Source organism: Schistocerca nitens, chromosome 1, assembly GCF_023898315.1.
Source record: "Schistocerca nitens isolate TAMUIC-IGC-003100 chromosome 1, iqSchNite1.1, whole genome shotgun sequence".
NCBI classification, from domain to species: domain Eukaryota; kingdom Metazoa; phylum Arthropoda; class Insecta; order Orthoptera; family Acrididae; genus Schistocerca; species Schistocerca nitens.
In genome coordinates, this window is record NC_064614.1 from 811601899 (window position 1) to 811615728 (window position 13830).

The window sequence follows — 13830 nt, forward strand, 5'->3', positions numbered from 1 at the left end:
CAACTGTTGTTACTCAAGTTTCGAATTTTCTTTCCTTTTCTTTGATTCTTTCTGAAAAGGCATTTGACACAACCTCTCAAAATTCACTTTCTGACTGCAATTTCACAAACCCTTTAGTGAATGTTCTTTTCAATTTGTACACACAATAAATACACAATATTTTTTTATAAACTATTACAAGCAACATTCATTACTAATTTTGGTTATATCAATGTGAAAATAAACGTTTTTTGGTATGAGACCTACACCAATGAAATCGTGAATTATGTTGGAAGTGTAGTACAAAAGTCAACCGATCACCATTTTTGTGAGCTCAAAAACGAAGTGTCTAGTTTATTCCGTAGTTGCCATCATATGCACATAGCTCTTACGTTTTGTTCCTTGTGAAACTATTTTTGCCGTTTTAAATGAAGTTGTCTGCTTTTTTCCAGAAAAGTAAATATTCCCTAGAAGGAATGTGTAATTCAATGAACTGAATCCATCAAAATTGATACATTATCATGCAACAATGATTGAACAACCAAAATCCAGAAAAAGGAAGGGAAGAGAAGAGAAGAGCAACCTGAAGAGAACTGAATCAACATAATGGCATTAGGCATTGGAGGCACACAGAACACTTCTTAAAGTGGGGATGAAAATAAAATAAAAAAAAAAAACTGATATAGGATGTCAGCTGTCCCCAAACATGACGTGCAGGAACACACAACCCTCTGCATATGACAAAATTTTGTCCCATATCTCACTGGGACAAATTAAAAGCAAGTATATGTCAACAAAAAAAGCAGTCACTTTAAGCCAGTTCCTCAAAAACAATTACAAACAAAAACCAATGCAGTAGTGTTGCTGCAACAGGGAAAAAGCCTTTAGGCATGTTGCTGCCTGAACCAAATGTGAACCCACATCCAACATTACTGACTTATTGCAGGAGCAGCCACCACCAGCTAGTTTTATGTGCCTCCTGGTGATAGAACAGGAGAGAGAAAGAGAGAGAGAAAGACAGAGAGAAGACAGGCCAGCTGGTTCGTACCTCCCAGACCTCCAACTGCGGAGTTGCCATACGGCGAGGTAAGCGGTGAGCCAAGACCATGCATGGCTGCAAATGGTGAAGCCAGGACACCTGGAGCACCTGACAGCAATGGGGCAGGGAAAAACACATTTCATTTGTCATATTTAACACACATTAAAAAAAAAAAAAAAAAAAACACTAGACACCTTACATATAAAAGGTCGAAGACAATTTTCTTAAATGCAGTGAACTGCCAAAAACCCCTGAAAGACTGAACAAAAGAAAATTCTAAATTACTAATGTTACATTTTAAAATGAGATATGAGGCACTAGCTTCGCAGGAGTAGCAATAAATAAGAAATTTTGAAATTAATGAACTGTAATGAATACATGCCAAAGGTGGCCACATTTTATACATACACAATAAAGCAGACAATTTATAAACTGTAGACACCAAGACTGGTGGAATAATATTTCAAGCTATAATAGCTGTTGCAGTGTTAAAAGGAAGAACCAAAAGTGTCCTATAATATGGAAGCATCCATCAGAATTTTAAGCAACTCTGTTATTACCAAAATTGGTGCCAACACACACAAAATGCTAACAGCAATGACCCTCTTCTTTTCCCATACTTTCCAAAACTGAACTGACTCTTCCTACTACTTCTTTGTTGAGATACAAGTAAAAACTGTGACAATTTTAAAGCCATGCGTTATAAATACCAAACACCCCGTTTTTGGGACTTACCCTCTCCCTCCACGTAAGTGTTCCAGTATAGTTGCTTTGGAATAACAGGGATGTGGGAAATCCGAGGTTTCTGTGTATGGCAAACTGGTAAATACAAAGATTTGATGCATGAGTAGATGTTCAAGGGAGGCATTATTATAGGCACTGGACTGTTACGAGCAGAAATGTCATTCATGTTCATTATTTAGTTGATAACCTTTTGTCCTGTTTGTGAAGTGTAAGGCATTTGGTTGTAAATATAAGAACTATAAATGAACAGAGTTTTTTTTAATTATTTAGCATTGTATTAAAGTCTTTTGTTTATTTGAAGCTTAACCATAAGTTTATAGCCTCTAAGTGTTGTAACAACAAAAAGGAGAGAACAGATTAACATTCAGCTATGCGAACTTTTACAGCTATTCAAGAGAGTGGCATTTCCTTACATGCATCTAAGTTTTTAAACACTTAGAATTTCTTCCGAGATATGGGCATGTTATCTTCCAGTGTGTTCACAACAAAAGAACTGGAGAGGTCTAGGAAAAGGGGTAGTTTTTGGCAAAGTCACCCAGAACCGGGAGTCAGGGTAAACTTACTGCATGGGATGAAAAGGAAAGAGTCTTTCCTTCTCTACCCTTTTGTTCCTGGACCTCTCCATTCCTTTACCTTCACTTGTCTTCCTTCCCCTTCAACCCTTCTGCCTGAAGAAGGTGCCACTGGCTCCAAAAGCTTGCCTAATTGCAACCTTCCTCTGTGTGTCTGTTCTGCCACTGCTTGGTGAGAAGATATTTTTATTCAGATGGAGAATGACATATATAAACTAACACTGATGTACTAATGCCTGACTAGATAGACAATTATGCATTTTAAGCTAGCTCCATCCAGAGCTCTTGCAAAATAATGTGACATTTGCAGAAATGAATTATCTTCCCAAGTGCTGAGTGAGTCCAGCTCATTGTTCCAAAGGGGTGGCCATTTGAGTTGCCTGTCGCCTGGTGACCCGCACACTTCGAGAATTCATGTTACTGTGTCATCACTACCTAGAACGGCACCATGGTCTGTATGAAACGTACATGCAGGAAAGTTCTTTACAATCAGGCACGTTCTTATATGCAAAGTCATTAAATTAATGCCAGAAAAGTGACAAACTGAACTCTAGTGGCAAACTTTACTTTGAACAACTCTATTAGCCGAGCTATTGGTCATGCTGATATATGCTGTTAACACAATCATTTGCCAATTTGTTAGCTATAGCTTACAAGTTATGTGCTACATGCATTTATGCACATGATTCAGGTATTCACTGCATATACCATACCACACAGACTTCGACTGTGTCGCCACTTGACACATTTTAACCTTTTATGAAAATTATAATATATTCGTTCATTATGAATTTACTTCCTCCACTCTGCACAGCACACAAGGCCAACATCTAGTTAAGACTAAAACAGTATATTGTGCAAAATCTGAATACTAAATCAAAAGCTAAGTCCTATTTTTTGGTCCAACAACTACCTAGGCAAAACACAATGAACATGGGTTCCAATATGCTAAGGAAATTTACAGATGTTATATGAAAGTGCTAGTAATATGGAAACACTGTACACACTATGAATAACATAAAATTCAACTGCTAAATACCATGTTTTCTTTGATAGTTAATGAAATATGACAACAATAGTTCTTAACCAATATAATTAGCATTAATATATATTTTTGAGTAGCTATGAACTTAAGTACATTTAGACCATTTAAGTACCCATTTCTGGAAGAATTATAAAATTTAATGTTTATAATTATCAACCGACACATAATTTGTCGTAAGTTTGAGAGATCCAATAGAAAATTGGTTCAAAAAGTTGTGTGTGTGTACATTCTAGCAGGAAGGAGTTGGGGAGTGGCGGGAGGGGACAGGTACCTGTATCACTGAACAACTAACCTTGGGTAGAGCCACTTGGTCACTGACTAATGAACTACTTCCATGGGGAACAAAAATTTGACTTTCTGAATTTCATATGATTACCAAATCCATCTAAAATTGTGTCATAATCCACCCATTAAGAGGTATAATTCTATGCTGGAGGTTTAACCCAAGAAGACAATATTACAGTTGGAAACTGTATTTGTGTTAAGAGGCAATATAGCTTGCAGCACACAAATACTCTCCTATATTCATCCAGTATACCGACTCTCAATGAACTTTACATATAATTTCAAACCCTTTATAAATCATCTTTGGTTTAAATTCTTTCCATCGACTATCTGACATATTAAATCACTTTCAAAGTAACCAAACATTTTAAGCAGTTTATACAAGGGAGTTCAATTCTGTAAAGAATCAGAGGGTGGCGGATTTACTGGTTTTTTCTATGACACTTTCCGAAAAACTAAGTACACATCACCAAAGAAACTGAGATGGACAAAGTACACCAGTCAAAATATTTACGTCAAAATTACTTGTGCCCAAGGTCAAATGAATGCCACACAGCGAAAATTTTACATATTTTTATTGTTTCAACCAACGAACACTTTATTATCAATTATTAACACGTTGAGACACACAGGAACATACCAAATTGATTGTAGTTTTAGTTTTACTTCCATGTGCTTTTGTTTTCATATCAAAGTATGCAGGCTTTGAGGGAAATGGGTAACAGTTTTTTTATTATTAGCAGCAACAACTGTGTAAGTACTTGTAATTATCTGTTTATCTGGCAAATCCACTGCCACTTGAGCTTTTTTTCTTAGAAACCAAACAAATGTGTTATCAAAAGTAAGCATTGTTGATTCTAAGTAGGATTAAAAGCTATCATTACATTACAAAAACCATCAAATAATGTATACATCTACAAACAAGGCTAATATTTTACCTGGTGGAGGGAGACGGGCAGCAGCTGCTGTAGCTGAATCTTGACCAATTCCACGATGACGAGCTCCACCAGCACCACCTAGAAGTAGCTGTGGCAACAGCTCACCACCCAAAGCCAGTGTTGCATCAAGGCCAGGATCTCCAGTAGGTAAGCTTGGATTAGTGTAGTCACGACTCTTGTCATTGTTGTACTTCACATTTAAACTTGTTAGCTTCGAGTATTCAATCCGAAGAGTGCAGCATGAGTTGTAAATGTTCTGACCATCCAAAGACTGGTAAAAATAAGAAGTCGTTTATATAACCATTGACAGTGTTTACCTCAAGCAATGACACATTAGTATCAGTTATAATGTCACAATTGCAAGTTAGAGCAAATTTAAACACGACTGGATTAGTTGATATCACAGTGGAAAGCTGACAATTTTCCAATATGTTTAATAAGCTACTTTATGCCAAATTTTATGTTTAAAAAAAAATGCGGTTTTTCGTGGCCATATTCCGATCTAGTACCTAGTAATGACCAGATAACTGCTTGTTTCCATCCGAAATATCAGATTCAATTTATGTTTACTAACCATTACTCTGAAATATGGATGAGATGCTTAGAAGAGGCAAATGGAAATAATGGTAATGGAAAGTATGTAACTATCATGGCTACATAGATTTCTGCAGCCAGTGTCATGGTGATTAAACTTCTACTGAGTGAAGTACTTCATCACTGTATGAAATACTTTAGTTACAAACTGAAAAACCTACATTTCGACCTTATCACAATGGCCTTCCTCAGGACAATATTGTTCTTGGAGGACAGGTGCTTCCATTTATTGAAGACAGACAGTGTCAATATGTCTTAATTGTGAATCTCTGTTGGCCGTGAACATAGTAGGCTAGTCATGATGGAAGACAGAAGGAAAGGAAAGAGGCTATTTGAGAGCTAGCCAGCTTGTCAGTGATTGGCGACAGTCTGCAAATCTGCACATGGTTTCTGGTGAGAATATTTTCTTCCTAGTGAGAGTGGAAAAAATACAATAACAAGCCCTCCCATAGCTGTTTGTTCAGGCTGTTGTATATGTGTGCCCAGTCAGGCTTCTGAGTTGCACCTGCTCACAGCCAATTGGACAGAGAGAGCCAACAGCCACGATGCCCAAAGTTTTTAGGCGTTCAACTTAGAAAAACGTTTGTGACCATCATTGTTTTGCCTCTAGATGTTTTTCCATCAACACTGAAAAAAAATTTTAACAACTTGGCTTGTTTTGATACTAGATGTCTCAAATTCAGATTCTGTAGTATCGTAATCATAAGCCAATTAGACTAAAATCCAAGTTTCCTGTAAGGCAGAAAATAAAAAAAAGCACGTAGTTCTGTATAGAATTTTTGTATGAAATTATACATAAGGAGAAAGAATATACAAGGGAAAACAACGTGTCTAATAGTTTATATGGTCTGTTATCTTAGTTAGAAATGACTGCTACAAAGTGAATGAAACCACAACTGTACAGAAGCACACTGTCTGGGATATACCATGTGTAGTACTGCTTGTGTTGCTGATAAGTTCGACACATGGTACTCCAGTAAGCACACAGAAACACACGCATATTAAAATGCAACATTGTGTCAAAATTTCAAAGCAATTTATGACAAACTAATGAGATGTAATTTCTTGAACAAACGAAAATAATCATTTTTATTTGTATGGACATAACTAACAGCCAAGATTTACTGACAAGCTTCCGAGACATGCCTTATTTAACAGTTTTACGACTTGTGTGCTACGTATCTGTAGCAGTGTCAATGGTCACCGTCCATTCACGTCCTAACAGCAATTTTACTGAATTCCCTGATCTTCCCCAGCCGTGTGCAAATAAGAAGGTGGCTGTGTGATGTGCAGAGGGAGAAGAATACTTTGCAGCATCACCAATGTGTCCTCTGCATCAAGCGGGGAGGACCTGCTTCTGTCTTTTCCTAGAACAGTTTATAGGCTAATGAAACTACCGTTTTAGCTGCTTAATGAAACCCTTGTGTTTGCTTTATGCCACTAATTATGAGCACTACATTGGCAAAGTACCTTCACCGTGCATAACTAACATGAAAATTAAAACTAAATGCTCTGCATGCACCCCGAAGTGTACACTACAGACAGGTGCAGCAGAAAGATGCTGTTGGCAGGGCACTAGTGTATTTTGCTGCTCCCTGCCACCCATCATCATTCCACCACCTCCTTTGATCCCTCGACTGTAACAAATATTCTTTTCAAACATATTATTGCATTGGGCCTTTCTGTATATGTCAAAAATATAATTCAAGGTAAATTACATTATTTATTATTTCTGAAGACAATACTTTTGTTGTATGTCTAAAGTACTCAGTAATTCATATTAACAGGATTGTTTTTTCAATTATCACAGCTCAGAAAAATCTGTTCTTTGACAAATTGTACTTTTGACACATATCAAAATATGGTTCAAATGGCTCTCAGCATCATGGCACTTAACATCCGAGGTCATCAGTCCCCTAGACTTAGAACTACTTAAACTTAACTAACCTAAGGACATCACACACATCCATGTCCGAGGCAGAATTCGAACCTGCGACCATAGCAGCAGTGTGTTTCCGGACTTAAGCGCCTAGAACCGCTCTGCCACAGCGGCTGGTGACACAGATCATTAACGAGGAGGAGAAAACAGACTATGAAAAACAAACTTGTCAGTCTACAGCATGGAATGGGCATGCTCCTTCAACATTGCTTAAATGTTGCTTTATAGAATAAAATCATGCATCACACTCACCAGCTTGGCAGCTTGAGCTGTGATTACATCTGGATACTGAATCAAAGCTTGGAACGTATCTGAAAGGTAAGAGGAATTTTATTACCATCACACCTTACCCGAAGTTTTATACACCTCTGTCTTACAATCCTGAGAAAAACTATAAACATCCAATGTAAAGTAGTATTATTTACAATCCACACACTAATTGCAATATTTCTGTACAATGCATCCAACCGTATAAAATGAAATTAAGTCTCTTGCAAACAAACTTTATTCTTATATTTGATGTTCATACAAACTACTATATAAATGCTTACTGTTTTTGGTGAAAGTGACGATCTTCAAAACCTTGCCAAATCTCGTGAAAATCTGGAACAAAATATTTTTGTGTAAATAAAAAGTACTTTCTGAACTTAACTACAGTCTGCACATTACGAGGTTTTTCAAGAAGAAGAAGAAGAAGAAGAAGAAGAAGAAGAAGAAGAAGAAGAACAACAACAACAACAAGACAGACTTCAGGGTAGATTTGCTGTCTACAACACAAATCATGCACTGACAAAGCAGGGCACTTAGATTCATTATACTGTTTTTGTTTGTGGGTGACACAAAAAACAAATTCAAAATAATGTATTTTTATGGCTGCAGAATTGTTTTCTTTTACAATAGTTTGTCACAGATTTATGCATCTCTTAACTGATTAAAATACTGAGTACTGCTGAATAAGGTAGATGGGTACTGGTTTCAGTGAGGAACTAAATTATTGCTACTGAATGAGCACAAATGTCACACTGCAGAAATTAATACAGAGGTGAAAACATCTTAGCAAACTGAATGGATTCTAGTTATCAAAGAATTTTAATACTTCCTGATATAGCTCTTTATTTATGGCCATTACTGTCAAATGGTGAATGCAAAATATGATGTATGGGCAACAAGTTTACTATAATCAGATTACTCGCTCTCCAAACAAAGGATAATCACCCTTTACTTTCACAATTAAATCAGCAAACTTGGCTGTATATAGTATGGTGCATCAAAAGGGTGGTTCCCACTTATGCTAATGACAGTGCATTGATAAACAAAGCAACATTTACCAAAAGAAACAAAAGTCGAGTTGAGCAGACAGATATAAATAACAGTCATTTAAAAGTATTCTGCTACTGGGAACATGGAGATTAGCTTGTTTCTCTAGAAAAGTCCAAAGAATAAATACTTTACAATTGTTGCTAGTATATACAGTAGGCAATAGAGCCTAATGTTGCTCTGGGAGACATTTTGTGGCATTCTATTGGTTTGTGGCATTCTATTGGATTACATGGAAGCCATTCTCAACAGGGCAATTTTTTGTCTGTAACAGATTGTTCAGCAGATGTTTCAAGATTAGAGATTTCAACTGCAATTTACTGAAGTTAAAGCAACAATTCATGCAAAATTTTACATAACTAAATATGGATACTAAAGAAGCAATAAAGAGATGTTGGTTTGTATCTTATGGTATGTAAAAAGCTTGTTTAATAAAATGTGGGGCATGTTAGATACTTAAATGTAGTGAAGGACTACTATTAGGAAGTGCTCTTTATTACAGCTCTGCGGACAAAGAAGTATCTTTTCTGCCTGTTAAATCTTTAGAAGTGAAGAGCAGTAGTTTTATGTCTTGGAAATGAAATGGCATAGCAGAGGAATATCATCTACTATATGGTGAAGGAGACAGCTGACTGCTCGCATTATTCATCCACACTTTCACTGCAACAGCTGAAAGGCTGACTGATACACAAGCCAAATTAAACGTACTGCAAGAGGATGCAGAGGATGCTGGCCTCAAGATAAATATAGGCAAAACAAAGGAAACGAGAGTAAATTCAGGGAACATGGAGGTGCCACTGTTAATAGGGGAGCAGCAGGTGGAGACTTGTCATCTCATTCCTGTATCTGGATAGTATAATGACAGAAGATGGTGTAGCTGGAGATGACTTGAAAAACTGCATTAAAAAGGCAAATGCTGCCTTCATACAAATATATCCAATATGGAAAAGTAAAAATATCTTGTACAAAACAAAACAAAAATCCATATTTTTTATACAAATGTGAAGGCTGGCCTTCTGTGCACCAGTGTAAGCTGAAAAATGGATAAAAAGATAACATCCCAGTTACAAAGCTTCATAAATAGAGGTCTTCGAAGCATCATGAATATCTAGTGGCCAGAAAAAATATGTTATGTGGAGGTTTGGTCAATAAAAAACCAGATATCTGAAGACCGGATACAAGAGAGAAAATGGTGTGGTTGGGGAAAACACTGAGGAAACCAGATGGAGCCATAGAGAAAAAAGGCATTGGGAAGGAATCCCCAGGGAATAAGGAAGAGAGGAAGACCTAGGGGAACATTTAAGACGACAGTGGAAGGGAAAAAGAGTTGGCGAGACCTGGCCAGAACCGATGCAAATGGCCAGACAGACAGATGGCGAGTTCTCCTGGATGCCCTATGCCCTCATAGGGGCCAAAGGAATTACGTCAGTCATCTAAGTCTTTCACTGCAACACTGTGTAGCAGAAGATATATACCAAGTTGCTCCTACTAACGCACCCAAAAGCACACCCAGGACATGAGCTAAGCAAGGGGGAGAGTTTCTTGCTTTCTTCAAACTTACACTGAACAGATAAAGTCTTCGTGTTTGGTGGGGCACAATGAAAGTTTCATTCAGATATTTTTCCTGCATCGTCATTGGAAATGCCTATGTGACACCAACAAACCATACATGGCACAAACAAGAGCAGCACTTTTTCCCCAAATGTTCGCCACAAAAAAAAAAAAAATGAACTTCCTACTAATTCTTGCATACTCACCAAATACTGTTAATATGTCTCAGAAATTTCGCCTGTACAGATTATCCCTCAATTCAGATGGAGCAACAATATGTTGACTGTTGATGTTCGACTTAGTGACTGACATTTTACAGTAGTGTTTAATGCTTTTTTTAGATAATCAGAGAAGAGAGTAGCTATTCTGAAGACAGGCCTAGTCATTACACCCGGAGATATAACTTTAAAATTAGATGTAAAAAAGAATTTAATAATTGTACATGAAAACACTATTCTGACTGGCTGTTAGTAGACTGAAAGGCAACATTTAACCCATAAGCACATGTATTAGTTACAATATACCCAGATAGCTTTGGTATGTTGGCAGCACTGTTAAATCAGTTCTACAACTATGACCTCCCACATTCTGCTAAACCAACTGTTCATACTTTTAACCATTTTCAAGTTCAGCAGTTTCACACGTCCTGTGGAGCAAAGCATTGGTGTTCTTATGCCTTGGTAAAAATATCTCCCACACATGTGAAAGTAGCCACTATAGTAACTGAACTTTAAGAAGAGATTGCACGTTCTAAAATGATGTGACATGGCATCCTATTGTGCAAATGAATATGGGATAAATAATGACAGAGCGAAGTGACCTCATTTCAGAAAGTGATCATAATACAGATACTGAGCAAGGGGTAGATAGTAGTGATTCAAAAGCTCTGGCTGGAACGTCTCGAGCAAGCTGCAAAGGAGAGGATAGCATTCTGTGGATAAAAAAGAATCTGAACCACCAAGAAATACTATCCCTCACGTATCAAATATGTGTGAGGTCCTTCACTAGAGTGGAAGGACTAACACTGAAGAAAGCTACATTGTCTTCTGGGATGCACGCAAGGAACATTAATTCTTAGTTTTCAAAGAATGTATTGGTAATGATTCTGATTAGATTTAAAAGACAAACCCTCCAGAATACACAGTCTTTGTAAGATTTTATTTTTGTCTTTTATGAGAAGTGAGTTTACATCTCAAAAATACATGCTTAAACTACTCTAATGTTGTGAAGTGCACACTTACAATTTCCTAAACAGTTTCATGAAAACATTTTTTTTTCCCACCTGCAGTCAAAAGTACCCCACACATGTAGCAATGTCATAAAATCGGTATGTGTGCACACAGTTTAAATGCCATCACAGCCAGCCTTATGTGTGGGTGGATTCTCTCCTCGTGCTGCAGAATCTCACAATTCTATCATCCAAGGATTATAGAAATGCAATGGGTCCAGTGTCCTAGATGGTAGCAAGGACAATGTATTTTGGGAGGAGTGTGACAGAGCTATTGACAGTGATTAAAACAGAGATGGGCAAAGTCATTCTTTTTACAGAACCATTCCTTTTGAGATAGTATTTCCTATTGAATTAGTTCAATGAATTAGCTTAAATGAACTGCACAGTTAATTTTTATTGTTAAGTTATCAGTAAATAAAAGCACTCTTAAAGTGACAAATGAAAGCAAACTTCTGTTGCTGAATAACCTTTAGCAACAGACACAGTTGTTTCTAGGTACTTTTTCCCCATGTATGCGCCATGTTTTTGTTAGGCTGGGCTGACCGCTTTCATTTTATCCCAAGTCTTTATTTGGGAATCTGCAAAGTGGGAGCCACTACAGAAAATTATTCTCATTGTCACAAAGAGCATTTATCTGCTTTTTTTTTATCCAACACTGAGGACACAAACGACACTGAGGGATCGCGTACAGCGGGCTGCCGGGTAAGATACATGGGAGGACCAAGAGAGTTTTCTATCAAGCATGAGCCCCAGGAATTTCGTAGTTTCAATGAACAGAAGGGCGACAGGTCCAAGATGTAATGATGCTGGTAGAAACCATCTGCACTGTCAGAAATTCATACCGACGATTTCGTCAGTGGAAAAACGAAAGCCATTGTTGATGCTCCAGGAGTTAAGACGATCGAGACATCGCTGAAGATGCCGCTCAGTAATACAGGTCCATGAAGAAATGCAATAGATGGCAAAATCATCAACAAAAAGGGAGCCGGAGATGCCCGGCAGGAGACAGCCCATTATAGGGTTAATGGTGATGGCAAAGAGAACAATGCTCAGAATGGAACCCTAAGGCACACTGTTTTCCTAGATAAAGGCGTCCAGCAAGGCAGAACACACAGGCACCTAGAAAACACTAGGTTTTAAAAATTCCTGAAGGAAACTGGGCAGGCTGCAACAAAAGCCCCACATGTGAAGAGTACAGAGGATACCAGTTCAACAACAAGTATTGTAGGCCTTCTCCAAATCGAAGAAACACGGCCAGTCTGGGATTTCTGCAGAAAACCACTCCTGACATGCATGGACAAAGTAATGAGATGGTCAACTGCAGAACGCCGCACTTTAAATCCACACTGTGCAGTCGTTAGTAAATTGCGAGAATCTAGCCACCATACCAGATGGGCATGAACCATACGTTCCATCACCATACAAATGCAGCTGGTTAGAGACGAGGCGGTAGCTAGAAGGAAGGTTTGCGTCCTTACCGGGCTTAGGTATGGGTATGACAGTGGCTTCACGCCTAAGTCTGGGAAATGTGCCCTCTGCCCCGATGGGGCTGTACGTTATCAGCAGAAAGAGCTTGCCTGCAAGACAAAGGTGCTGAAATGTCAGAATGTGGACAGCATCTGGCCCTGGGGTGAAGGATCGGGATCAACTGAGAGCATGATCTAGCTTCCTCATAGTAAAGGCAGCTTTGTAGACTCACAATTCTGAGAAAAAAAAAACTATCACCCAAGCCTCCACCGCTCGCTTCCAATGTAGGAAGATGAGGTGATATTGCAAAGAGCTTGAAATGTCCACAAAATGGCGGTCCAGGGTGTTGGGATACCAACAGGATTCACAATAACATCGTCTACTGGTTTCAGGCCGAAAATTGTCAAATGTATCTTGGTCCCAGAGAGCCATTGGGAGTTGACCCACACGACATAGGAAGGGGTGGAACTGTTAAAACAAGTAGTGAATGAAATCCAGCTAGCTTTTTTGCTTTCCCAAAGAATACGAGAACACTTTGGATGCATCTGTTTATAATTAATACAGTTTGCCATCGTAGGATGACAGTTCAAAACACGGAGAGCACATGTCTGAGCGCGAATAGCGTCACGGCATGCCTCAGTCCACGAAAGGACCCTGACATATTGAGTAAACAGGAAGTGCAAGGAATGGAACATTCTGCAGCAGTAAGGATAACGTTTTTGAGATATTACACCTGTTCATCATAACTATGGAAATCATGTTCTTCGAAGGTCGTCAGGGAGGAGTAAAGCCGCCAGTCAGCCTTAGTAAGCTGCCATTTGGGTGTGTACGTAGATGGGGTAGGAGTCAGCAAACGGATAGCCAACATTAAAGGTAAAGTGTGGGGAAGTCTGTACTTGGTATGCAGAGCCAAAAGAAGGGGGCATTCCACCAAAATGTGGGCTACTGACTGGAAGGCTCCACAACCACAAAGTGGGGATGGCTCATTACACAAAATAAAACTATGGGTCGGGCTGATATGGCCGATGCGGAGACTAAACAATGTGGTCCAGTCCTTTTGGGAGAGGTGAAAGGAAGAACGCCACAGGCCTGGTGTCACCTTAATTGCACGAAGTTTATTAGACAGGGA

At 38.5% G+C, this 13830-nt stretch overlaps 1 protein-coding gene across 5 annotated transcripts in view; it reads right to left on the minus strand.

Moving 5' to 3' along the window:
• LOC126262599 (polypyrimidine tract-binding protein 1) overlaps positions 1–13830 on the minus strand; it is a 267901-nt gene that overhangs the window by 57165 nt on the left and 196906 nt on the right. For 3 of the 5 annotated variants that reach the window (XM_049959355.1, XM_049959346.1, XM_049959363.1), the window contains exons 6-9: positions 7687–7738; positions 7388–7446; positions 4603–4873; positions 1028–1126 (exon numbers count right to left, since the gene is read on the minus strand). In XM_049959355.1, the coding sequence (XP_049815312.1) occupies positions 1028–1126; positions 4603–4873; positions 7388–7446; positions 7687–7738 (481 nt within the window). The remainder of the gene's footprint in view (positions 1–1027; positions 1127–4602; positions 4874–7387; positions 7447–7686; positions 7739–13830) is intronic. The other 2 variants (XM_049959377.1, XM_049959370.1) reach the window with 1 other exon arrangement.